Source organism: Venustampulla echinocandica (genome assembly GCF_003357145.1).
Source record: "Venustampulla echinocandica strain BP 5553 chromosome Unknown scaffold_7, whole genome shotgun sequence".
NCBI classification, from domain to species: domain Eukaryota; kingdom Fungi; phylum Ascomycota; class Leotiomycetes; order Helotiales; family Pleuroascaceae; genus Venustampulla; species Venustampulla echinocandica.
The window spans coordinates 364,463-390,037 of record NW_022474212.1 but is presented as its reverse complement, the minus strand read 5'-3'; the positions used below and the strand labels follow the sequence as shown (position 1 = coordinate 390,037).

Here is a 25,575-nt window from a genome sequence, read left to right as displayed (position 1 = left end):
AAGGATATTTTGGTGTACTGAAAATTCAGGGTTCTCCCAGCCTTCTCTTATCTAGGCAATTAATAGTATTTATTCGTTAAAAAGTATCGTCTATGTTATCTCTCATCGGTACCATGCTTGGGCTGTCTAGTTCGTCGGTGTCATCGGCACCCGCTCCAGCTGTGGTGAGCAAGTCTTCGACAATTCTCTTGCTAGCCTCTCGTGCTATAATGCGTTAGTCATGATCGAAAATCTAGAGCCGCCACAATTACCAGGAGTTTGTAATAGTCTCGATTGCGGCAACGAGAACTGGATAGTTTTCGGAGGGCTCATTCCAAGCCCGCGATAAACTCCTTCGGCGTCCTCATCACTGTCACTCTCCCAGCTAATCTCATCGTTCTTTGAGGGTTTTGAGGCGAAATCGTTTGCCCTTCCTTTGGCCGGTGTCTGGACACTGATACCAGGAGTCCTAGGCGCAGTTCTGTTATACTGTTTTCTAATCGGCGAACTGAAGATCTCGGCATGCAGCTCTGGTGCTGCTTCTGGAGGGGATGACATAGGAGACCCTTCATCCCTCCATGAGGGCTTATGTAACGGGGTTTTAACTTTTGCTGGAGTTTTATTCTCTTTGCGGGCAGCATGAGGCGTGGCTTGAATTCTATAGTTTTTGTCGAGAACTCGGTGTAAGAGAGGGTCGGCACCGGGTCGGTGCTGGGCAGTAGCTTGAAGATAAGTCGTTGGGTCAAATGGGGAGGAGTTTGGTGTCATTGACATATCCGGAATTCGAGACTGAGCTCCTGGTGTAGTTGGTTCAACTCGTGTCTCATCGTCACGGCTTTTCTTCTTCGAAGAGCCTTTGAGCTCCAGCTTCAAATCCTCGTATGGGGAAGGATAATCGGCAAATCTAGGCTCGCTATCCATCGAACTCTTTGGACGGGGAGCTCGGGGAGTGCTTCCGCTAATAGAGGCGTCATCCAAGAGAGAGTTGTCAGTCTCATCGTATGCATCATGGCCCTCTCTGTGTGCTGGCAATGTATCGTCGCCCCCCTGTGATGTCGAATCTCCATAGGTGCTTGTATTTTCATGTGACTGGGTATACGAAGGATCGCCATCCTCTTCTCGCTCTTCTACGCCTGACAGCGAGACGTTCGCGCTGGCCTCAAAGAATTGTTTCCAGAACTACCCCGCAGTCAGTACAAGTTGTCTTTCTTTAGCCTGGCTTCCAACCTTCGATCCCTCCCACACTGTCTTAGAATGTTCTGCATATTGCTCCACTACTGGCAGTATGCTTGAGGTCACAATTCGATGCGCTCGACTAAAGTTGTGGTCAATTTCTAGTTTACAATTAGATGATGTTCTCCTCAAGAGGGGTTCGGGCGGACAAGCCTTGAAGGGTAAGGGTAATAGATTGTTCGAGTTTCTCTAACTCTTCGGTCAGAGTCAAGGATCGTGCCGAGGCACCACCTACACGGGACATTGTGAAGTGGTATACGAAGGTCCAGATGATATGCCCAATATGTATTTCGATGTTTGTTTTTAGACGTACTTGTAACTCGCGACCACACGCGACGCATCAGCCGAGGTTTAGCCGACTATGTTTTACTTCTACGGAGTAAGTGTTCTGTACAAGTGAGATTCAAGTGAGCCTCTACTAATATAACCTACCAATATGCACTATAAAGAAATTAATAATCGTAGGAATATTGTTCTAAAGCTAGCACATTTTCCCATGTTAAAAGGTGATTAGAATTGTTTTTAGTTCACTAGCTATAGACTTACAAGTCCCGAACAAACTGCCCCGGAGCAAAGGTGAAATATATATACGTACGTAGAGGAGAGAAAGTATAGGGATATTTCAAGAAGGGTATTTTAACCAGCGTTCATCCTATTATAATTTTTAGATTGAGCTGCCTGATTTAAGTTTAAATCTGACCAAAATCGGATTCGCAGGTCGATTGCGTCGGGGCGCCGGAATTGACGACATTGCAAGCGCAGGGATCTCCAACAATGGGAGGGAGGGGACCTACGTACTATAGAGAGCTCCTCAAAAGATACCTCCTTTGAAGCCGCCACCCACAAAACTCCAATCTTACGATCAATAGCACATAACACATAATGGCTTCTCCACGGCTCGCAGCATCTCTATTCCTCCGAATATCGCGGCCGTCAATTACAAAGCCAACACAACACTTCAGAGCTTTACCACGAGCTGCAGCTCCTCGAATTACATCATCCCCGCGGCAGCTACTACAATGCCGATTCAAGTCTGACGATACAATTGACGGAGACTGGGCGACCAAAACTTATGAATTTGAAGATGTAACTGCCCCCTCTTCTCTTCATGTTAAATCCAAACCAATCCAAATCCTAACGTCTCCAACCAACAGGTCAACGCCCTAAGTGAGAAGCCCGATCCAAACCGCCTCCTGATCGATACGCGCGAACCCTCAGAGATAGAAGCTACCGGTATCATTCCCGGGTCTCTAAATATACCGGTTAAGTCACAGCCAGACGCTTTCTTTATATCTGAAGAGGAATTCGAGGATCGATATGGCTTCGAGAGGCCGGGCAAGGGTCGGGAGCTTATTTTCTACTGCAAATCTGGGGTGAGGAGTCGCGCCGCGGCCGAATTGGCGAGGCAGGCTGGCTGGAGGAAGATTGCGGAGTATCCGGGGAGTTGGTTGGATTGGGAGAAGAATGGCGGTGTCAGAGATGGTGGCAAGTGACGGTTTTACATGTTGGAAAAAACTGTACCAATATGATTGTCATAGTATTTTGAACTGCATTACAAATTGGTGGTTTGGAGCACAGTGCTTTCAAGGCTATAGGACTGATGTTGATATCTTGCTGCATGATATAATACAATATGACTCCTAGGGTTAATTATCCCATCCCAATACTGGCCATTGTACTTGCAATGTAGAAATATATCTAGCGCCAGTGCACAAATTCCCAACCCCCCCAGATCAGAACATCAGAAACTTTGGAGGTTCTTCGCCGTTGCCGTCGCCGTCCACCACCTTTTTGATCGGGCTATCAGGTGCGAAGAATAACCACTTGATCGTAATAGAGAGCGCAGCATGGAGAACGACGACCAGTATTAAGAGAACCTTGCTAGTCTGCTTATCCGTTGCGCTCAGGACCGGGTAGAGGTTTCTCAGGAGAAACGCTACGCTGAGACCAAAACCTACCCCCACAAACACCCAGTTCAAGATTGTTATCGATGACCAGGAGATAAGCGCTACGGGGATCCATATGAGATTCGAATAGCCATATAACGCCCAACATTCGAGAAGATTGGCAGATTCGCTGCCGAAATATTTTAAGGCGAGGAAGAGCGCAACAGGGACGAACAATGTGTAGCCATATATAAGACCAGCAGCACCTATTATATTTGTTAGCTGTGGCTTCCATCCATCTGTATTAAAGATACATACCACTAAGCAACTTGAAATCATACACAAAATGCCCTTCCCCAGATTCTGCCAGGTACTTGCTGATTGTTCCGCCTAGGAACAGAATAAACACAACTGTAGTCGCAATCCATATCGGGCCATAAAGATCAGGATTTCCCTCCAGCACATCGAGGAAGTTCGCTCGGGGATATAGCGCGGCCCAGCATCTTGATAAGACTGAGGTGGTATCGACGTCGAAGAACTGGGCGTAGAAGGATAGGGACCACAGGAATCGCTTGGAGGAACCGCTGCTGGCAGTTACAGGAGCAGGTAGGCCTGGGGAGCCGCCTGGAATCTTTCGGGAGCTCGAGGACGGGTCGGTACTGAAGTTTGAGGAGTGGAACTCGAGATCCTCTTGCAAGTCAGTGTGTCCTAGGTCGCCCTGTATCTACATTAGCTGAGGTCGGGAAGATGTGGGCCTACTAGGCTGCAGCCATAAGGATAGACTTGCCTCCTCGTCGACGTCCACTACCACATCATATCCGGCGCCGGACATCTTGTTCTGAATTGATCGCTTTGTTGGCTTTAATTTGGCTATTGCATGCTTGACAGGTGTCGAGAATCGAGCTTGTGACGCTTACGAGGCTTGCGAATCTGGCTTCGCGTGTGCCCCTGCACACATTTGCGCCACAATTTAAGCCCCATCACCCCTCCCAACTCGCCCCTCACTCACTATTATTACAGTACTTACGATAACATTGTGGTCTCGCTATTATATTCTTTGCAAGATGCAATTGGGATTGGCTGCGAATATGTCTTGATTAAATCATATAATAGATCGCTCTTTAATTTCCGTCTCATATAGTACGAATCAATCAAATACCATAGGGAGATAAATCGAGTCTATAGATACGGCATCTAGTACGTTATCACTAAAGAGATTACCCAATAGCTACGGGATAGAATAGGCCAGAATAGCAAGAGAGTGGTTGCATTAAAAATAAACTTGGAGGCATTTGAGTTTGATATAGCTATATACAAGTCGGAGTGACAAAGGAAAGCTAATGGAAAGGGACCTGAACAAACCAGAACCAATTGACCAAAGAGGACGTTCATTCCGCCTACCTAACTTGCAGTGGAAGAACTAAAAGTGGTGAGCGGTCGAAACTCAACGAATCTGGACGCTGCCTAGCATACCTTAATGAGGATGGCAGAATCAAAATGTGGTGAGCGGTCGTAACGCAACGAAATAGATGCCGCCTAGCAAAATGAAGATTGCAGTCACAGGTGGTGGCAGAATTAGAAAGCTGGTGAGCGATCGTAACGCAACGAAATCACGCCGCCTACCAGAATCGGTTATTTAGAGGGCAGAACTGGCTGGCAGATCCAGAAGTGGTGAGCGGTCGAAATGCAACGGAAGTATTACCGCCTGCCAGAAGCAGAGGTTAAAGCCTGGCGGAATAAAAGGTGGTGAACGGTCGTAACGCAACGAAATCAGTACCGCCTGGCAGAACGAAGTAGGAAAATCACAGGTGGTGGCAGAATCAAAAAGTGGTGAGCGATCGTAACGCAANGCCTGGCAGAACGAAGTAGGAAAATCACAGGTGGTGGCAGAATCAAAAAGTGGTGAGCGATCGTAACGCAACGAAATCAGTACCGCCTGGCAGAATCAAGTGGCAGAATAGACATGGCAGAGTTGAAAGTGGTGAGTGGTCGTAACGAAACGAATATATGCCGCCTAGCAGAACCTAGAGTAGCGGGCCCAAGAAATAATAGCCGCGGGTCAAGATATTGTTGAGAACTGCTTTATGGGTGTTACGTTTCAATTTGAAACCGATGGATAGTTGGCCAAAGGGAAAAGCCGATAGGAACCGCATTGACAAGTCCCTGCTCACACAACTCACCCTAAAGGACTAACTGCTCCATGAAGCCGTAACCATTTTCACATGTGCTGCTACTGAAACACCAGAATCATCACATAGATCGTTCAATTCCGGCGTTGATCGTTGTCCCATTGCTTGCCTCATGCTATTGTGAAAAATACAGCCAGCCATGCGAACCAGTCATCGAAGCCACTGCCATCGCCACTCTCGATCCCAGCCAAACGCCAAATGAGCGAACCGTTTACTTTAGCTTCTTCTTTGGTCGGAGCTGGTTGGTGTGTCCGCATTTCTTCTTTCTGCAGTTGGTGGCACGGGGTGGGAGACGGGCCTAGTTCCAAGGTATCAGTTTCTTATCCTCTGCAATATCATCCGAGGGATCGACGTACGTAGCACTTTCGGCAGATCATCTTGTCGCAGTTGAACTTCGACGCGAGAGCCTTGAGCGATGGCTCAATGATACCACCACGGAGACGGAGAACGAGATGGAGGGTTGATTCCTGAACGAGCGTTTTGTCAGCCACTGATGCTATCCAACCACATCTATATCTCATGATCCATCTCCCCTATTAAATAGGCCGTGATCTCCCGCTTCCGATTCCTGACTGGTGAATCCATACCTTCTGGATGTTGTAATCGGAGAGAGTTCGGCCATCCTCAAGTTGCTTGCCGGCGAAAATCAGGCGTTGCTGGTCGGGGGGAATCCCTTCTTTATCCTGAATCTTCGACTTCACGTTATCAATCGTATCTGAGGACTCGACCTCAAGAGTGATGGTCTTGCCCGTAAGGGTCTTGACGAAGCTATTGATCGAACATTAGTCTTGCGCTCGAGATTGCCCGGTTTCGGTGGCGAAGTGCTTGTGGGACCTACATTTGCACTGGAAAAAACTGTTAGCATTATATTTCAACAGGTAGCAGTTCAGCTGGGATTCAGAGGTAATTTCAGAGCATAGGAAATGGGAATACCTACTGTTTGCGGCTTCTACGTCGTTGTCGTGTTGTCGTCGATGCAATTTCGAAATCAAGTTCAATATTCTGTGGGAGATCAAGGGCAGAAGTTTAGCGAGCCAGTCACGTGGTTCAATTCCTCCGATGTTCACCCGAATCAGCTTCACCCCTCACTTCCGCCACCAAAGATGCAGACCTTAAGTTTTAAGTTCTCGAATCGGGAGCGATGGGCGTGGAGGCTGATGCTCTATTTTTGGAAATACAACATTGCTTATCCCCCAGACCATACCAATCCCTATACCATCCTGCTCATCTCAGATACTCCTATTCTCGGACTCCACCAGCTCTGTTCATCTCATACCGCAATTACTTCCTTAATACAGAGTACTACAACATCAATGAAAGCCATGGGGTCGAGTAGCTTTCGCCACTGGCCCTCCGAGCGATCAGAGGCTAGACCGTCGTGCCACTCGGTGCTTGGCTTAGATGTCAATGACTTCGATATTTTGCTTACCGAGCAAGATATTGTCAAAAGGTGGCAACTGGATTCTATGCTTCCGCCTTGGAACAAGCCGAGGCTAGATTTTCCATGTTACGAGGTCGACAGGCTTTGGGTTCTACGATGAGCGAACTGATGAGTCGATTATCTACCCGGGCATCATTGTCAATACCTTTATGTAGTAGTAGTGACCCAGATATGCATATCGATCGATATTGACAGTATGTCTGAAGGATGTTTGTTTATCGAGCTTTTAGATGATTTGACTAAGTATCTGCCGTATTGACTACAGACGATGAGCATCTAGCTTTGTAAAGGTGTGGGTAACATTGACATGTAAGAGGTAGACAATCTTGAAACCAAAATAGTTTGTAGACTACCTGGAGCCGGTGCGTCCATGTAGTTCAAGTTATAAATGGAGACAAAATACTACTACTTTATCTTATTGTACCCAGGACTTGTGCCGTATTAACCCACTGGCAGCTCCCCTTACCTATCCCATATTATGTTGGCATGTCATCGACAACCCTAAATCTCTAAAATCACAAGGATAAGAATAAGTAAGCATAGCATTAGGAGGACTATATATTAGTTATTTTCTTGATTTGTTTTATGGGCCCAATGTCTACCGTTTTTAAGACCAGTTATAACCTGGTTCTGCACTCCTGGCTCCATAATCAAATCCCATATGCCATACATGAAGCACAAATCGCAAGCTCATCTCCATATACCGATCGTAACATAATACAAATACATTCTCCGGTTAAGTCTCATCGGTTCATTCGTCTTCTGATGAAAGCTCTCGTTGCCCCTTAGCCGACAAATTTCTTTTTCGTTCTGCTAATTCCATCTTCTCTAGACGTAATTCGAGTTGGAACACCCCTCTCACAAGCGTTTTCAAGCGGATCCCGGTATTTTGAGCTAGATTCTTATTAGCACTGTCGATAATAGCACCAAAGGGAAAAGCTCTTACCTGCGAGCCCAAAAAATGCCTTGGCGTCGTCGGGTAGATCTTGTGTGCTTCGATATCGTCTATAGAGTTCTCCAGGCTGTTTAATATCGTCGTTCTGGTGCCGCTTGATAGGTTTTGGTTTCTGAACAATAAGGTTGCTCTGAACCTGCTTCACCAGATCGACTATCCTCTCGTAATTAGGTTCCTCATCTAGTTGTGGAGGAAGCTCTTTGAGGGGGAAGAATTCGAGAATCTGCTCCGCCACTGGATGTTGTTAGCATGGATATATATCTCGTCGCGGATTCCTACTTTTAGAGTTTCTATCATCCATCCATGTCCTTTGATACCAATCCATGTAATCATCCATCTGCTTGTCATTCATTCCCAAAACGTCTGTGTCAGTGACCATAATTTCTTCGCCCCTTTTCAGGCCGGCCGCAGGCTTCTCGATCATGGTATCACGCCATTTCTCCCAATCAATCTTCGACGTGGTTGGATCCAGATGGCTTTGAGGAGAGCGCTCAATGTCATCAAATGGATAACAAAGTTTAGTCGCAACCACGATCATGCATATGAGCTGTATTTCCGGGTATGACACGGTTGTATAAGCCCTCTGGTGCAAGATAGGATAGGAAAAGTCGAATTCGAGCAGAGTTGCCAGGCGACGAGTTGCAGCGTATATCTCAACTACCTCTTGTTAACTGGGAAGCTTCTAGTGACTTGGATTTTGGGAACCTACTTGGGAGTCCCAGATCTCTAACGTGTTTAAAGATGAGTAGAGGAGAGTTTAGAGAAGGGAATTCCATATCGAATTGCCTGTTGTAGAACTCGACTAACTCCAGCACGACACCATGGATACTCGAGCCTTTGAGCGGAGCTCGAATCTCGAGGGCAGAGTAGTGCTGAGCGGGCAACCTATTCCGCATCTCTTTTGGCACCTCTTTGATCTAGTTGGACATTAGCATGCGTGTCTTGACAAATGTTTGATGAACCGGATTGCTTACTGCCCGAGTGTACACCATCTCGTCCTTTACTACCCATTTGAATATCTCTCCTATGCCTATGGGCAGTCGCAAGAGCAACATACCCAAATAACACAGGCCGAGTGTCTCAATCAACTTCGGAGAGCTACCCTCTCCTACAATGGTTTTGCTTCTCCTAGACGATGCACTCCTTCCTCCAGATGCATCGGTATCTTCTGTATTATCTCCCTCGCCACCGGAGCTCCACAGAGTCCCCGATGCAGACCCATAGGCACTCTTTTCATCTCCCAGCTTCAGCAGAGCGCCAACCCTCAAACTCCAAAGATCCTTAACTATGATTTCTAACTCAGGAGGGAAGCCTTTAGCATTGACCAGCCAATGACACTGCTTCCACAAAATCAACTGATAGCACGACAGATACAACTCAAACGCGTCACGACCACTCAAGATCCGCTCTGCCCGCGGCTTGTCGACTTCCAGCTTGCGCGATTTCTTGCCTGTATCTTTCCAGTCATCGTCATCTCGCTGGGTTTGCGTGAAGCCCTATCAATGTCAGATGCTGATGGCGGGGGAAATGGCGGGGACGGACAGTTTGCTCGTGACCTCGTTGGCAAAACTTTTTACCATCCTCTATATAGTATCTCTTGGCCTTACAACCTCCTTCTGTGCAGCTCTCGCCCCGAGAAAACCGGGAGTATTCGATAGCTGAAGACATCGTGGATGCGCATCATGTCCTTGCTACTTCATGTGCCTCGGGCAAGTTTACGAGGTGGGGGCCGAAGTGGAAACTTTTTTTTGATATCCGGGGAGGGATCAAACAAAACGCCCAGGTTTGGACTAAGTCTTATATCACATGTCATATAAAAATGCTACTAAATTTCTAATGGCAGTTTTCTCGTAATAAATCATTAAATTTCATGCTGGGAGTCACATCACGGCTAGTCAGTGCAAACACGGGATTTGAGTATCAAAGCTTCGATTCTACAGGAGATGTTGTCGCTAATCCCCAATTTCCCACATTATGGCTACGCCGGCCAATCGTGATCATGTAGTATCGCGCCTGAAAAAGAGGAACATGGGTTGGCCAGGTCGAGGAGACATAACTAGTGTATCACGTTTCCAGAGTTTCTCCCATGCAACGACCATTAGAACGCAGGTCCCGAAAGTCCATCATCTACCACGGTAAAGTATACTCTAAACTAACGGGTGCGTACAAAAGAGGGTATGCCATTACTGACAACAAGGTCGGTGCCGAAGTAATAAGTCGATGGTATCTAACCGCGGGGGGCTTCCTTGGCTTCAATAGCAGCCTGCTCGCCCATAGCTGTAAGAACAATGACATCTGAGTGAAGCATATCCGTTAGTCGAAAAAATCCCGGCCCTTGTCCCGATGCGGAAAGCACTTACTGGTATCCTTCTCTTCGGTGGTGAAGAGCTTGTCAATCTTCTCGCCAATCTCGCCCTCGGGAACCTTGACATCATCCTTGGTCTCGCCATCATCGGCCATCAAGGAAAGGAAGCCATCGTCGGAAACATCGAGCTAGATCCTATCCGTCAGGCCTGCCACAACGTCAAGGAACACGGGCATCGGCACTCACCAGCTGGTATTCCTTTCGGATGACGTTGGGAACATCCATGTTGTGGGTGGATGGGCACAATTCTTCGAGCTTCTTGCCAGTGAAGATGTCGATGGCGACAAGATGGACCTTTGCGTGTCCGTGCTTGCCGGTCTTGGAGGTGGACATGTCGACGATCTTGCAAGGGCGGTTCTTGATGACGACGAAGCCGTTCTTCCTCAAGGCCGAGCATTGGATGGGGAAGGTGGCCGAGGCGCCAGCGTCGGCGGACTCGAAGGTGTGCTCATGCTGATTGAGGTTCAGTTAGTGCCATGATGTCTTGCAATGATGGGCCAAAAGGGCGCTTTTCGTTGGGAGCCGCAAACGATCGATCGCAGAGGTCTATTTCAGACATGCGCCCATCCGACGGCGATGGTGGGGCGCGTGCGGGGTGGATGGGTGGTGTAGATGCTTACCTGCGCGTCATCCGCCATCTTGAATGAAGTTGGGAGGTAAGGATGGAGTGAAGAGAAGATATGCGCAAGTGTTCGGGCGAAGAAGAGTAAGGGAAGAATTCACGGATGAGAGATGGTGGTGGTGGGGACTAGCTGGCTTGGGGATTCAAAGAGCAAGAATAAATGCAATCTTTGAAAAGAGGTGTGGGCTGGAAGCAGGCTAAATATAACACGTGAATTTATGGGGCCCCAGGGGTAAACTGGGCCAGTCACAGGTCGTGCTGAGTCATCGCCGACCCTGGGGCACTGGCCCCTGCTCGGCGGACTCGAGACTATGCCGTTCTCGACCATTGGGACTGTGGGAGGCAGGTGAGCTTCCAGTGTATTTAATATAAAGGGTCCGGTTCGTCGATAGATAACATACATACACTGGGCACCACTCAAACACAACACTGCGCTGCACTACACTACACGACCCTACGCAGCTGGATCCGTTTCGACCATGAATCTGCGGGCACCTGGGAGGCTAGGATCATCACCTTGAAGAGAAGCCGATCCGGGCTTGATGCCAGGAAGCGGAACGGAAGGGGGATATGTGGCTCGACCGGTTCTCAGGGCATTCAACGCCTGCAGCAAGCGCCTCTGGATCTCCGCCTCCATCGGCGAGCAGATCGTACTCTCCAGCTCCGCGGCGGCGACAGAGTAACTTGGGTCCGCCTTCCGCAGCTCAGAGACCCGGCTTCAGCCCGCGATCATCGTCCCTCTCCTTGGCCTCCAACGACTCGACAACGTCTTTGTTGGGTTTGTCGAAACGGCCCAATGGCTCGGCGCTCAGGCAGTCCGTCACCGCGGTAGATGCGCCCAACCCCCTAGATGTGCTAGAGAGGCTCCTAGCTTCGGGGGATAAAGAGTCTCCGTCCTCAGAAAGGACCGCGGCTAGGAATGGGATACCCAGCAGATTGGTATATGATGATTCCGAGTTGGAGCTCGACTTTGGTGGCCTCAATTTGCGAGACATAGCTGGCGGAAAGGGATTACTTGCTAAGGATGACCATATATACGCTGTGCAGACTGTTGAAGAGTGTACGTTGATCATGTTCTACTTTACTGCAAGTACTAACCGCGAGGATTAGTCGAGAGTGAGAAATCCAAGTTTGACGACCTTCACCGATCGATACGCGCCTGCGATGATGTGCTCAATGCTGTCGAAATCAATCTGACGAGCTTCCAAAATGATCTGGCAGTAGTCTCCGCAGAGATAGAGACGTTACAAGCCAGATCCACGGCATTGAGCGTTAGGTTGGAAAATAGAAAGCTGGTCGAGAATGGCTTGGGTCCCATCGTTGAAGAGATCAGCCTCTCCCCTGCAGTCGTGAGCAAAATAGTCGAGGGCAATATCGATGAAGGCTGGGTCAGAGCTTTGGCTGAGGTCGAGAAACGATCCCGAGCGATAGAGTTGAAATCGAAGGAACATGCGAATATCAAGGGAGTTGGTGACCTCAAACCCTTGTTGGAAAATCTCATCAAAAAGGCCAGTTTGCCTAATAATGCATTATGCCATTTACTAACCTTTATTCAGGCTCTCGAAAGGATCAGGGACTTCTTGGTAGCACAGATCAAGGCCCTCCGATCACCTAATATTAACGCCCAGATCATACAGCAGCAACATTTCATCCGGTATAAAGACCTCTACGCCTTTCTACACAAGCACCATCCACAGCTAGCAGAAGAAATCGGCCAGGCCTACATGAATACCATGCGATGGTATTTCATAAATCAATTCACGCGCTATCTAAAGGCGCTCGAGAAGATCAAAATTCACATACTGGACAAACATGATGTGCTCGGCCAGGACGACGGGACGCGGAAAACCAATATTCTGTCAGGATCAAAAAGCCTAGGCCCACACGATGCCTTCAATCTAGGTCGTCGGATCGATCTCCTGAAAGCGTCGACCCAAACGGCGCTCCCGTCGTTCTTAGCAGAGGAGGATAAGTCGACTCATTATCTTGAGTTCCCATTCCGTAACTTCAACCTTGCCCTTGTCGACAACGCCTCTGCAGAATACTCCTTCCTCACATCATTCTTCTCGCCCGCGCTCTCGTTTTCGGCGATCTCGCGGAAATTCAATTACATATTTGAGCCGACTTTTGCGCTTGGCCATGGTCTTACAAAGTCACTGGTTCACGAGACATATGACTGTCTAGGCCTACTATTATGTGTCAGACTCAACCAACATTCTGCTTTTGAGCTCCAGCGTCGCAAGATCCCCGCGGTTGATGGATACATTAATGGTACTAGCATGCTGTTATGGCCCCGCTTCCAAGTAGTCATGGACCAACATTGTGAGTCAGTCCGGTCTGCGACAAATTCGGTCTCTACGCGTAAACAGTCGGCTTCAGAGCAGGCTAAGCAGTCAGCCGCTCCACACTTTATGACACAGCGCTTTGGACAGTTTATCCAAGGCATATTAACTCTAAGCACCGAAGCTGGAGATGACGAGCCCGTCTCGACCAGCTTAATCAGGCTGCGCAGCGAGATCGAGGCATTTCTTACAAAAACAAGCAAAACATTTGGCGACTCGAGAAAGAAGGAGCGGTTTTTGTACAATAACTATTCATTGATTCTGACTATCATCGGGGACCTAGATGGTAAGCTGGCGTTAGAGCAGCGGGAACACTTTGAAAGTCTCAAAAGGGCGTTTGAAGGTACTTGAAGTATATATTCATGATTTTTGAGGCTCCTTCAAGAAAATAATCTATCCTGCAGATTTATGCAACCTGTGACATGTAAATGCGCCCTCTTAACGCCATTGGATACTGGACATCTGGCTCCATAATATCCCCCAGACCCCTGGCGGCCCAGAGCTTCTCCGAGGCCAAAACGATAGAACTCCAACCAGTATTGCAAGTCCAATCGTGCCAGCTGGCCGGCGGTATCTCCAAATCGTCTGCAGAATTTTCTTTCGTTGCTCTGCCCGCTGTATTTCCTTTACATGCTTTTTGAAGTACTCTTCGCCATCCTCCAGCGTTTGATTTATAGGCTGGGCGTGCCAACATGTCGTCTTCAGTACACTATAATTTGATATTGAACGCCACGTCCTCAGGGTTTCAGGGGGGTAGTTTTCAATTAACTTCACAGTGTTTTGAATTAACGCCTCGAGGTCAAGGGGTTTAGGGAGCTTGGAAAGGATTGAATGAAGCATCTCCGGCTCATCGGCTGGGGTCTCAAAGAGTTCGTCCGACCGCTGGAGAACAATTTGGGCAAACATATATACCGAGAACACGGCCTCGCGCGCCAAAAAGACGTCGAATAATCGAGCTATGTCGCTGTATTCTTGGATGTCGTGCGCGTACATGGTTAACGTTCCGGAGAGGGCGAAAAATGGTTGGGTCTGGGAAAGGTGGTTACAGAGCATGGGGTCGACCGCATATAGGATTGATGGTATCAGACGCAATTGAGCCAGGGCTGGGGCGAGTGTAGGGAGCATAAAGTCCCTTATTCGAAGAGCTGAGAGCCGTGCGACGGCGGACGCGCGAGATTGTGGCTCCAGAACCAGGAGGAATACCTGGCAGATATCATGATAGCCCTGGAAGTAATGGAGATATGGTTGCCGTCGTAGAACCTCCGTTATCAGATCGGAAAGTTCCCGCTTTCGTCGATCAAGAGCCTCCACGGACTGGTCTGTGCAGAGGGGAAACGTCAGAACATTGTGATATGTGACAGAAAGAGTAACAGTGACATACCATTCGGATAGTATATAAACGATCTGTTAACATCCAACTGCACCTGATCTTCATCTCGATGCTCCGGTAGATCTTCCCAGCTATCAATATGCTCCTTCTCCAGCCTCGTGCTGTCGTCTTGGCTTGGGTGTCCTAGAAGCATGGGCCCTGCGATTCAACATCAGTCTCGACCCAGCAAGCTCTCTCGATAGCACAGACATACATGCCAGCCTCCGGATCTCGTCAGAAACCAAGCCGCCTTCAGATGTGGCCAGCCTCCTCAATGCCTCGATATCTCTCCATTTGCACGCCTCTAGAAGGGTCGCAGCCTTGGCTTGATGTTTCAATGGGGTCGAGGAGGTCGTGCATGGTGACGCGTCTCGTGCCTTTCCATTCTCCTCTGGAGCTGTTCCATTAGACTCCATATTGAGGACAGAGGTCCCAGGACGCGATGATCATGGCAGTGAACGCTGGAGAAGGTCGCCAGCGCATGACACTCTTATGTTTGGAGAGCACGCAACCCAGACAGCTCTCCTCGGCATCTCGTTAAAAGTTTAACCTTAGCGGCCTGATCCATGTACATTCACGTTCACAGGAAATGATATGTCAGGTCCACATCAATGCCGCATAAATAAAGGATGTCAAGAGTACACGTTTCTTCTCCTTTGACGGCCCTGGTCCACGTCGTCTGTATTGGCAAGCCCAGCTGGCTGAGAGCGAGCGCCGTCGCCGGTTCGGTGGTCTGTTGTTAGCTGCAGTAGTGTCGACTCGACGACAGATAACCCGACAGCCTTGCTACAAGGCTACCAGTGCCAGGAACCGTACCCTAGACACCAACAACTTTAATAGTATTGAGCAAAACAAACATTCTTGCACGTCTTTCCAACACCCGCGGAGCCGATTCAGGTCTTCGTGTCGGCCTGGGATCATTGACGTCACTGTTGCTTCGCTCTCGGCTTGATACGAACTCTTCACATTGCCAACCCAGCTGGAAAACCCTAACTCACCTTAGAGTAAGTATCCACAGCATACTCGATCTGGCGTGACAATTACCTGGTTGCCCTCCCTCTTACTCCATATCTCAGATCGATAGTCGACTATATGGCGTGAGGGTAGGCTAAGATCGCCCCCCATGGCTTTCGCGACGAGTACCCTGGTCAACGGCCAGTGGACCACCAGACCTTTGGATGTCAATGCTGTTCTGCAACATTACGATCAAGAGGACAGGAATGCCAGGGCGATATATATGGAGGTCGAAAAGCCTCCTGTCCTGGGACTCCTAACGCAGACTGTAATCCGGAGCCCATTGGCGCATTGGATTCTACCAATAAGACTGAGGAGCCCAAAGTTAAATGATGTCGCATTCATTGGAGTAAGGTCCCCCGTTTCCTATCTTATATCTCGGCTTAGAGAAGCGGTTACCCTTTCTCCCAGCAGAATGTTTGATGTGTTGGAAGCCGCCACAACAGCTTGCTCTACCACCGTCAACACCGCTTAGCCGGTTGTTGGCTGTTGGCTGTGGCTGTTTATCCCCTCCCCTCCTTTATTCTACCTTCCGCTCCCGGCCTGAGAGCTAATTTCTATAGGACGACTTTGTTCAGATCAAAGAATTGCGAGGTGATAGGCAGCTGTGGGATGTTGTCCGAAAGGAAAACTTTGGTGCTCGCATTCGCAATGCCCGAGTCATTGGAACAATAGACCTCTCTCTCAAGGGTGAGAATTCCCTCTTCGGAAACCCACACATCAAGGATGACGACGATGATCTGATGATGGATTCGGGCGAGACTTCTTTACGAGGCCATCCACGTAAAGTGCCTGGACTTTCCCCTCAATTCATACTTCTACAACTGGAGACTGGCGACTCGGTATTTTTGACACTACGACAGACCGAAACAGGAGTTCTACAATTTGTTTCCAGTCGGCATCGTGTTCCGAAACCAATGCTAAAGCTACAGCCCGGTATGCAGCTTTGTGCAGACCCAAGCTCTAGATATATGGCAGTAGGATGCTCCGAGGCTATCTTTGCTATCTATGCATTACACCCAAGGGATACGCTCTCAGAGCAATACCGACTAGAATCAAATATTCGGCCAGTCGAATCCGAGACTTATATCGCTGTCCGAGGTGTCATCCTCAAGATGGAATTTTTACACCCGGCAGCTGGTGATGAGGGTCACATAATCTTGCTCGTTCTAGTGGTTGTGCGAGGCAAGACACGGATGCTGCTATATGAGTGGGAAGCGGGAAACGACCTGAAGAATGTTCGTGCTCATAGCACTCGAGGCCATTTGCTGGAAGAGTCCCGCCAGGTGCCCCTATTGCTAATTCCATTGACCATAAAGTCGTCGTTCATTCTCATTTATGAGAGTTTTATGACGGTTTGTCGGCGCATTCTTGAAGGTCAACCCGAGTTCTTAGACTTCAATCACAAAATTGATCCGCCCACCAAACTCCATCATGGGCAAGGGCGCCCTCTATGGACGTCATGGACCAGGCCCACGCGACGCGAGGATTATAGAGTTCACCGGGATGATATCTACATTGTGAGGGAGGACGGTGTTCTGAAGCTCCTGGAAACCGACTCCGACTTGGACGAATTTGTGAAGGCCAACATGAACGTTGGTGAGCTCTCAGGCAATTGTGGCACCGCGTTGGCAAGTCTTGACCATCACACTAAAGGCAGCAAGAGTGGTGATATGCTCATCACAGGAGGTGACTCGTGTGCTGGGGGAACATATCTTGTAAGTCCCTTTCGCGCCATAAAGTTTCTACCTGCTACCCTTGTCATTTTACTATTTCCGTTCATACTTCATTGGTTATTCTGCCACTAACTACCAAAATTTCAGATCCAAGCACGAGGTACTCCTATTTTCACCGAACCCATTCAAAATTGGTCACCAGCCGTAGATATGACGACAACCTATGTTCCTCAGCAGCGCCAAAGCGATGATGAATGGACATCAACTCGCCGCAAAAGACAGGCAGTTCAGATGCCAGATAAGATTTATGCTTGCGTCGGTAATGGATCAAAAGGATCTGTCACTGAGTTTTGGTATGGGCTCGAAGCAAAGCTGGGACTTGTTACGGATTATGAAATCCCTATCATGGATGCCTGGGTTTTATGCCCAAATCTCCACTCATGGGATGATGGCGATGACTCCTTATTTCTACTCTCACTGGCCAATGGATCGGCTGCCCTTTGCCTCTCCGCCGATGCCACCGCTATTTCTGAGCTAGATGAAGAATCAACACAACTTGATTTAAGATATCGAACAATTATCGCCAGTATGCACAAGGACTGTACCATACAGGTGACGGAGCAGTCAATCGTTGTTATTAATGGACTGCACTTGTACGTGGAACCCTACGCCTGATGATATTGTGCACTGAATTTTGTAGCTAACTGGATCATAGTCATCGTGTTCATGAAAAGGACGAACTTCTCAAGGTTAATTATGCCGGCACTTCCCTAGGCCACGGTCCGATGATCGAGAAGGCTGTTGTCCATAAAAGCCTGGTTTTATTTACAACACGTCTTGACAATTCGACTTATCTCCAGGCCTTGGATTATAGCAACATAGAAACCGGCAATGCATCTCACATTCAACCGCCGAAGCACCAGACTCTGGGCAAGTACTCGCCTACCGTTTCAAGCATTGGAATTTGTGTGGCATCAAGAAGTCTTTGGGTAGTAATTGCAGATGTCCGTGATGGCTCAAGCTTCCTCACATTTAAAATGATAGAACGCCTAGGTGAACATGAGCTACGAATCCCAACATCATACGGCGATAACCATGTCGATATTGACGCAGTTGTCAGCATTGCTGCGGCATGCAGGTCGCCTGGCTTCCTCACAATACTTTGTGGTACAGGCAATGGCTTACTGCTAACGTTGGAGCTCGATGAGAATACTTTGCAACTTGTCAGCTGTCAATGTGATCGTCTTGGCGTAAACCAGATGATCATTAAAAGGGATGAGCACCAAGCCTTAGAAAATCAATTCTTCGTGAGCTGTGACTCAAAGATATATACACTGTCTCCTAGCAGGTCAGTGCCATCTACGTTGGTCCCAGAGCACTCAACCCAGACCTGGAAGATTCAGCAAGTTTGGCTCACTGATGCTGAGCGGCCTTATTTGGAGCAACCAGAGGTGACATCGATACAGAGGCTAAAACCAAATCTCCCGGGAGGTACTGAGGGTGGAGTTCTCATGGTGGCTGGCTCTCAAATTCTTCTGGCTGCGCTTAGTGCTCAACCTCAAACGGTCCCTCGCCACATACCGGTGGGAGGAACCCCTACACGGTTATTTTACTCTGATTCCCTTGATCTTCTTATAGTAGCCGCAATTGTGGAGGGGAAGTCCACCATTCTCTTCCTCGACCCTAAAACCGGTGAAGATCTTTCTATGGCATACGATCAAAATAAAGGAGCCCCTGCCGATTTTGTATCAGGTCTCGGTAACTTCGATGAAAGAATATTTCATTTAATGGAGTGGTCATACGTTAAAGACAAGAAAGCCTGGAATTTCATCATTGTGTCTACTAGCTCGGGACGCCTTCTAATCATTTCCACGTCTATGGATTCCTCAACGACTGGGGCGCGTACAAGGAGCGGACGGGCTAAGGTTCGATTTTATACCCGCTATAAGTTTAAGTGCGCGGAACCCATATATTGTGTTACTGGATTTTCGGATGGCCTGATATGGTGCTCTGGGAACAAGCTATTTTGCGACACTCTCGATCTAAAGGACAAGAAGTTCAAACGCGTGGCTGAATACGAACTTTGCTCTCCTGCTACCAGTCTGCGGTATGACAACGACGTCATCTATGCGCTCACCAGCTGTCACTCTCTCGAGGTTCTCAAGTTGATTACCAGTGATGGTCGGGAATCAAAAATCGTCCACACACATGTAAGCCAGGTTTCCCGGAATACTTTGCACCACGCTCTCATAGAGGGTGTCTCGGAACGGCCAATACATCTCGTTTCAGATAAAGATTCTTCCGTGTGGGGATTGTGGGCCACTCCGAGCACGAAAGCCGATACATTGCAAACAGTTTTTCAGGCGCAACTTCCCCATTCCATTCTCAGATTCCGCTTTGGGAGATGTCGTCCAGTTTGGGACCCGGTTTGGATACCTAATCGCCTGCAGTTCAACTCAATTTCGGGCTCGAAAGATCCATCAAGCGTTGGATTCGGCGCAGGGTCTGCAGACGCTCCGGAGATTCTTGGACTATCTATTGATGGATCCATAAGTCACTTCACCGTTCTTGATTTTGCAGCTTGGAGATTCTTGAGATTCCTCATCAACCAAGCCACAAGGTCACCACGAATCTGCGAATTCACCCACAAAGATGACACTCCACCACTAGAGCCAATGAAAGATCCAAAGACCACGATGCATATAGATGGCGACATATTGAAGCGGTGTTTAGAGGATCAGCGTCTGGAAGAGCTCCTCCGAGTCGGTCAGCAAAGCTCGGAAGCGGTTCAAATATTCTCTAAATTTTACGAGACGCTTCAAGGATTACATCAGGGAAAGCTCGTTAAGGATGCCGCTCCTTCTGTCTATGTGCAGCAGGCATACGAAGATTTGGCGTTCTTTCTTCGGCCTGTGTTGTAGCTGGTTTGGAGCTTCAGCAAGGACAATTTCGAGGGTTGGGTACCTAGAGAACGTTTGATGGATATGACTCGTGTTGATTCAGGATCAAATGATCTCTCTTGTAGCGTATTGTAATAAAATATGCAGGCATTGCATTTTAATTGACATTACCAATACTAGTACTTGTAGTCCTATGATAAAAGATTGCCTTGAGAAACATCCGTTTTCAACCTTGCCTACACCGTTATATACACCGTTATATATACCGTCATATTTAGCAGAAGCAAGGGTCTGGAGGGGCGAGTCGCTTATGGACCTTGCCGCACAGACCAGGCGCCCGCACATATGAACATTGAACCTCTTTTTGTGCCCCACCTCAACCACAACTTCAACTTCTTGAATCCATTCTCCCATCTACCAACTTCTACCAAAGTGTAGTCTTTGTTCACCGCTAGTCATCCAATCCACGATATTCCGAAAGGCCCTTCCAGCCTCCAATATTCACTATGGCTCCAAAGAAGAAGGGCAACAAGAAGGGGGATGACTGGGAGTCCGAGTTGGGGGAGTCTCCAGCAGCCGCCGCCCCAGAGACGAACGACGCCCCGGCAGAGGCGGATGCAGAGGAGGAGTTCCCTCAGGGCGGGTTAATGGCCATGTTACGGAAGAAACAAAAGAAGAAGAAGAACCAGCAAACAGAGGACTTTGTTGAAGGCGAAGACTCTACGGCGGAACCACAGGACAGTCTCGCCGAGAAGGCGCCCGTCGAAGCATCGATAGAAGACGAATTTGCGCTCCCGGATAAGAAGGGAAAGGGCAAGAATGCGGCCGCGAAATCTACAAAGGGAGCCGACGAAGATGATGAGCGGGGGGCGGACGGGAAAGTGCTTACGAAAGCTCAGAAGGAGAAGCTGAAGAAGGAACGTGAGAAGCAGCGGAAGAAAGAAAATGTAAGTTCACTACGGATTGATGCATTTATGGGTATTTACTTATTCCTTTGTTAGGCTGCGAAGAAAAAGACAGCAGCACCCGCTGCAAAGGGCGCCCCAGCAGCGAAGCCGGCGACAGACACGAAAATAGAAGAAGCTCCAGCCGCAAAGCCAGCTGCTGGTGGCAAAGGGAAGAAATTACCACCTGCCCTAGCAAAGCTCCAGCAACAGCAAGAAGAACTTAGGAGACGACAAGAAGAACAAGAGAGACACCACGCCGAGGAAAAGGCTCGCATTGAGGAACTAGAGCGACAAGAGGCCGAGGAGGAGAAGCGGAAGGAGGAGGCCAGGGCTTTGAAAAGGCAAAAGGATAAGGAGAGGATCGAGCAACAGAAGCGCGAGGGTACATATCTTACTAAGGCCCAGCGAGAAGAGAAGCTTCGGAATGAAATGAAATTGAAGCAAATGATCGCGGCTGGAGTCAAGGTCGGGGGCCTTGAGGGTGGAGAAAAGAAGAAGCCTGTATATGATAATAGAAAGAAGAAGGGGGGCAGAAAGAATCCGGAGGAAATCCAGGTATGTTTCTTTTTGACAGTTCCATGTTGATCAGTGGTAACATTCAGTAGGCGGAGGAAGAAAAGGCACTAGCTGAAGCTGCGGAACGGGCACGCATCGAGGCCGAGAAAATAGCTGTCGAAGCCAAAGCAAAGGCCGAGAAAGAAGCTGCTGAAGCTGCTGCCGCAAAAGCAGCGGAAGCGGAAAGCGATTTAGACGACTGGGAAGCAGCTGCGGCAGATTCGGATGATGATGTAAAGGAGAGCTGGGATGCAGACTCTGAGGAAGAAAGAGAAAAGACCGCTGCTAAGAAGGCTGCGGATGTAAAGACCTTACCCACCCGAGGCAAGAATGTCGAAGAATCCGAATCTGAATCTGAATCCGAAGAGGACGAATCGTCAGAAGATGAAGAAGCTACTGCAGCTGAGGCCGCACTTGCTGTACGGAAGAAGGAGGCTGCTGAAAGACGCGAAAAGACCCGTCAAGCGGCTTTAGCGGCTAGATCAAAAGACGACCTTCGGTCACCCATCTGTTGTATTTTGGGACACGTCGACACGGGCAAAACCAAATTACTTGACAAGATCCGCCAAACGAATGTGCAAGAAGGAGAAGCCGGAGGTATCACTCAGCAAATTGGTGCTACTTATTTCCCCGTCGAGGCGATTAAACAAAAGACTCACGTAGTCAACTCTGACGGTAGCTTCGAGTTCAAAGTCCCTGGCTTACTAGTTATCGACACTCCTGGTCACGAATCTTTCTCGAATTTACGATCCCGCGGCTCTTCTCTCTGTAATATTGCCATTCTTGTTGTGGACATTATGCACGGACTAGAACCACAAACGTTGGAGTCGATGAGGTTGCTTCGAGATCGGAAAACGCCCTTTATTGTGGCGCTAAATAAGATTGATCGCCTCTACGGATGGAAGAAGATTGAGAATAATGGATTCCAAGACAGTTTGTCACTGCAGAACAAGAGCGTGCAGAGCGAGTTCGCGAAACGGCTTTCAGATACGAAAATTGCTTTTGCCGAGCAAGGTTTCAACTCGGAATTGTACTATGAGAACAAGTCCATGGCAAAGTATGTGTCATTAGTACCAACATCAGCGCACACTGGAGAGGGCATTCCCGATATGCTCAAGCTGATCATTCAACTTACCCAAGAAAGAATGGTCGGATCGCTGATGTATCTCTCTGAGGTGCAATGCACAGTCTTGGAAGTCAAGGCCATCGAAGGGTTCGGAATGACTATTGATGTTATTCTATCGAACGGTATTCTTCGAGAAGGCGATCGCATATGTCTATGCGGTGTTGATGGTGCTATAACTACCAATGTTCGAGCACTGTTGACGCCAGCGCCTCTGAAGGAATTGAGACTGAAATCGCAGTATGTCCACAACAAGGAAGTCAAGGCTGCCCTTGGTGTCAAGATAAGTGCGCCAAATCTCGAGGGTGCTATTGCAGGTTCGAGGCTGATGGTCGTTGGTCCGGATGATGACGAGTCCGACATTGAGGCAGAAGTTGAATCCGATCTGGGTGCTCTATTCAGTCGAGTAGAGAAGTCAGGACGCGGTGTCACAGTTCAAGCATCAACCCTTGGTTCTCTAGAAGCTCTCTTGGATTTCTTGAAGGTGTCGAAGATTCCAGTGGCAAACGTAGGAATTGGGCCCGTCTTCAAGCGAGACATCATGAATTGTGGTACCATGTTAGAAAAGAACAAGGAGTACGCTGTTATGTTGTGCTTCGACGTTAAGATCGACAAGGAGGCACAAGCATATGCTGATGAACAAGGGATCAAGATCTTTACTGCGGATATTATCTATCATCTCTTCGATGCATTCACGAAACATATGGCAGAGATTGCCGAAAAGAAGAAAGAAGAGTCGAAACTCCTTGCAGTCTTCCCTTGCGTTCTTACTCCCGTTGCAGTATTCAACAAGACAGGGCCGATTGTTGTTGGCGTCGATGTTGTCGAAGGCAATTTGAGGATCCACACTCCTATTGCTGCAGTGAAGCACAATCCTGTTACTGGAACCAAAGAAATTGTCAGCCTTGGCAGAGTGTAAGTCAATTCCCTGGATACTGAAAGACCCCCAACTAACAACCATAGTACTGGTATCGAACGTGAGCACAAGCAGATCCAGATCTGTAAGAAGGGTCAACCTTCAGTAGCCGTCAAAATCGAAATGGGTAGCCACCAACCCACCTACGGCCGCCACCTCGAGGAAAAGGACACCCTATACTCACTAATCAGCAGAGCAAGTATCGACACGCTCAAGGAATTTTACAGATCAGACGTGAGCAACGATGAGTGGTTGCTTATCAAGAAGCTGAAGCCGCTGTTCGATATTCCTTGATTTTGTGAAATGGGAAAAGGAAAGGGGGGTGCTTTAATGATGACGACGGGAAGTAAAATGGTTGTATGGATAGGATGGCTCTATGACATTGTTTGGTTTACATAGTGTTGCATGGCGAGGAATTTGACAACACGGCATAGAGAGAGTGATGACATTGCCAGGTCAAAAAAAATACAAAAGTAGTAGAAATGATTTCAGAGTCTAAATGATATATTGGCTTTTATATTACCTGTATCTAGAGCTGGCAATATCCATGTCGCTGGCTCGCATTTCTTCACTGGTATTTCCCGGCCTTGTTACCTCATAAACTCCTGAGATGCTCAATAAAGCACCAGTTAAGAATCAAAATGTATTCTATTATTTCTCAAGGATACAAAATCAGTTCACAAGAGATGGAAATGCCACGTCAAACCTTGCCTTCCAGGATAATGCAGTCAGAATGAGCATTGATACTACAAAATTAAGTTGGAGGAGCTGTGATTTTAGTCCAGAGATATGTTCTGAATTGTGATTCGTTCTAAGATAGCATCAAAAGCAACGGCCTCTAAGACCAACTCCTTTCACGCCAAAATAACAGTTGACCACCTCCATTGTATGATTAGTAAAGCGGGTCGCCATGAGAATTGTGAATAGCAAGGTATAATCATTCTTCCCAACACATAACATTGCTAACTTCTCAATAGGCTATTAGGCTACCACCAACCGCAATTTTATTTGCCCTTGTTATACTGAACCTCTATATCTGCAAGACAAACTCTCATCCATCTTTTCTGATCCTCAATAACTCTCACATGGTCCCTTAATCGCTGTGTTTCGTCATCCATAACTTCCATGTCATCTTCCAGTCTCTCCAAACGCCTCTCCAATGATTCCCTTTGTGCCCTTTCATCTCTCAAAGCACCACGAAGGTTATTTTGGGTTTGCTGGAGACTTGATAGCTTAGTTTCCTATCAACTATGATTAGCCGCATATAAATAGGGGAGTCTGAAGAGGCCCACCATGGCTCTAGAGAGTCGTCGTTCCATTGCCGATTCGGCTCCCATGATGGCATATCTGTCGGCTACTTATAGTCAGCGGTCAGGTCCTAAATTATAAAGTATTGGAAGGTAGCGGTCCCGTATGACCATGGGCATTACCCTTGTTCTTCTTCTTCCTCTGGCGTCGACGATAGGCCCCCATCGTAGTAATAGCACCAGCTCTATTGTGAGGTCCATAGTTCCGGGTGGAGGAGGCTGGGAGCGCAGTGTCCCTCTATATACACTATCAGCAACTAATCCAAAGGACGGTGCGATAGGATAGGCGTACGCGGTCACGATAGCCAGAGCGGGCGACACGACGACTGCGTGGAGACGCCTCGCGGGGATCACGTCTACTAATACCACGCAATTCCGAGCCAATATCATAGTTAGGACGTTCTAACTTGATCCTCCTGTTCGTTAGATTAGTTATGAACTAAAAGTACGGTGTCTTACATCACTCCTAGTAACTAGAGCTAGGAAAGAGTGAATGGGGTGGAGGACCATACACTTCAGTGGTTCTATCCATTTGGTCCATTTCTGAGGATTGAACAGGCGTTTTGACAGATGGCCCTGAGGCGATAATAGAGTGGAATGGGTGGATATACTTTGCTAGGTGAATTTGGGTGGAAGATCGGCTGGCAGATGCATTATTGGTGTTGTTGTTTGTGATGGGTGCTATTTCCTATCCCAGCGAGCGGTATGGACGTCGTTGAAGGTTGCAACGGAAGACTCACGGCAGAAATAACATCT

The 25,575-nt window shown here is 48.2% G+C and overlaps 11 protein-coding genes across 11 annotated transcripts; 4 read left to right on the top strand and 7 right to left on the bottom strand.

The window, feature by feature from the left end:
* Positions 1-76: 76 nt before the first annotated feature.
* Positions 77-1,456, bottom strand: BP5553_08057 (DASH complex subunit Ask1; the record flags this gene model as incomplete). Its single annotated transcript, XM_032016680.1, has 4 exons — positions 77-204; positions 252-1,158; positions 1,207-1,294; positions 1,362-1,456. The coding sequence occupies 4 exons, from the start codon at positions 1,454-1,456 to the stop codon at positions 77-79; spliced, it is 1,218 nt and encodes a 405-aa protein (XP_031866971.1).
* A 638-nt stretch (positions 1,457-2,094) lies between these two features.
* Positions 2,095-2,705, top strand: BP5553_08056 (uncharacterized protein; the record flags this gene model as incomplete). The annotated part of the gene is made up of 2 exons (XM_032016679.1): positions 2,095-2,298; positions 2,367-2,705. 2 exons carry the CDS (start codon positions 2,095-2,097, stop codon positions 2,703-2,705), a joined length of 543 nt encoding a protein of 180 aa, XP_031866970.1.
* Positions 2,706-2,945: 240 nt separating this feature from the next.
* Positions 2,946-3,930, bottom strand: BP5553_08055 (Protein YIP; the record flags this gene model as incomplete). The annotated part of the gene is made up of 3 exons (XM_032016678.1): positions 2,946-3,364; positions 3,417-3,816; positions 3,907-3,930. The coding sequence occupies 3 exons, from the start codon at positions 3,928-3,930 to the stop codon at positions 2,946-2,948; spliced, it is 843 nt and encodes a 280-aa protein (XP_031866969.1).
* A 1,357-nt stretch (positions 3,931-5,287) lies between these two features.
* On the bottom strand, positions 5,288-6,611 carry BP5553_08054 (uncharacterized protein; the record flags this gene model as incomplete). Its single annotated transcript, XM_032016677.1, has 6 exons — positions 5,288-5,402; positions 5,503-5,585; positions 5,644-5,754; positions 5,875-6,055; positions 6,225-6,289; positions 6,564-6,611. The coding sequence occupies 6 exons, from the start codon at positions 6,609-6,611 to the stop codon at positions 5,288-5,290; spliced, it is 603 nt and encodes a 200-aa protein (XP_031866968.1).
* An 868-nt stretch (positions 6,612-7,479) lies between these two features.
* BP5553_08053 (Ubiquitin-like protein) lies at positions 7,480-9,351 on the bottom strand (the record flags this gene model as incomplete). Its single annotated transcript, XM_032016676.1, has 6 exons — positions 7,480-7,622; positions 7,675-7,917; positions 7,963-8,340; positions 8,393-8,600; positions 8,658-9,179; positions 9,226-9,351. 6 exons carry the CDS (start codon positions 9,349-9,351, stop codon positions 7,480-7,482), a joined length of 1,620 nt encoding a protein of 539 aa, XP_031866967.1.
* A 559-nt stretch (positions 9,352-9,910) lies between these two features.
* Positions 9,911-10,686, bottom strand: BP5553_08052 (putative HYP2-translation initiation factor eIF5A.1; the record flags this gene model as incomplete). The annotated part of the gene is made up of 4 exons (XM_032016675.1): positions 9,911-9,978; positions 10,044-10,176; positions 10,235-10,501; positions 10,669-10,686. The coding sequence occupies 4 exons, from the start codon at positions 10,684-10,686 to the stop codon at positions 9,911-9,913; spliced, it is 486 nt and encodes a 161-aa protein (XP_031866966.1).
* Positions 10,687-11,240: 554 nt separating this feature from the next.
* Positions 11,241-13,363, top strand: BP5553_08051 (uncharacterized protein; the record flags this gene model as incomplete). The annotated part of the gene is made up of 2 exons (XM_032016674.1): positions 11,241-11,730; positions 11,781-13,363. The coding sequence occupies 2 exons, from the start codon at positions 11,241-11,243 to the stop codon at positions 13,361-13,363; spliced, it is 2,073 nt and encodes a 690-aa protein (XP_031866965.1).
* Positions 13,364-13,450: 87 nt separating this feature from the next.
* On the bottom strand, positions 13,451-14,797 carry BP5553_08050 (uncharacterized protein; the record flags this gene model as incomplete). The annotated part of the gene is made up of 3 exons (XM_032016673.1): positions 13,451-14,331; positions 14,394-14,540; positions 14,596-14,797. 3 exons carry the CDS (start codon positions 14,795-14,797, stop codon positions 13,451-13,453), a joined length of 1,230 nt encoding a protein of 409 aa, XP_031866964.1.
* A 707-nt stretch (positions 14,798-15,504) lies between these two features.
* Positions 15,505-19,992, top strand: BP5553_08049 (uncharacterized protein; the record flags this gene model as incomplete). The annotated part of the gene is made up of 4 exons (XM_032016672.1): positions 15,505-15,744; positions 15,959-17,113; positions 17,219-17,724; positions 17,787-19,992. The coding sequence occupies 4 exons, from the start codon at positions 15,505-15,507 to the stop codon at positions 19,990-19,992; spliced, it is 4,107 nt and encodes a 1,368-aa protein (XP_031866963.1).
* A 485-nt stretch (positions 19,993-20,477) lies between these two features.
* On the top strand, positions 20,478-23,806 carry BP5553_08048 (putative Eukaryotic translation initiation factor 5B; the record flags this gene model as incomplete). The annotated part of the gene is made up of 4 exons (XM_032016671.1): positions 20,478-20,918; positions 20,973-21,473; positions 21,524-23,511; positions 23,560-23,806. The coding sequence occupies 4 exons, from the start codon at positions 20,478-20,480 to the stop codon at positions 23,804-23,806; spliced, it is 3,177 nt and encodes a 1,058-aa protein (XP_031866962.1).
* A 710-nt stretch (positions 23,807-24,516) lies between these two features.
* On the bottom strand, positions 24,517-25,360 carry BP5553_08047 (uncharacterized protein; the record flags this gene model as incomplete). Its single annotated transcript, XM_032016670.1, has 5 exons — positions 24,517-24,753; positions 24,805-24,866; positions 24,931-25,057; positions 25,112-25,235; positions 25,332-25,360. 5 exons carry the CDS (start codon positions 25,358-25,360, stop codon positions 24,517-24,519), a joined length of 579 nt encoding a protein of 192 aa, XP_031866961.1.
* Positions 25,361-25,575: the final 215 nt, after the last annotated feature.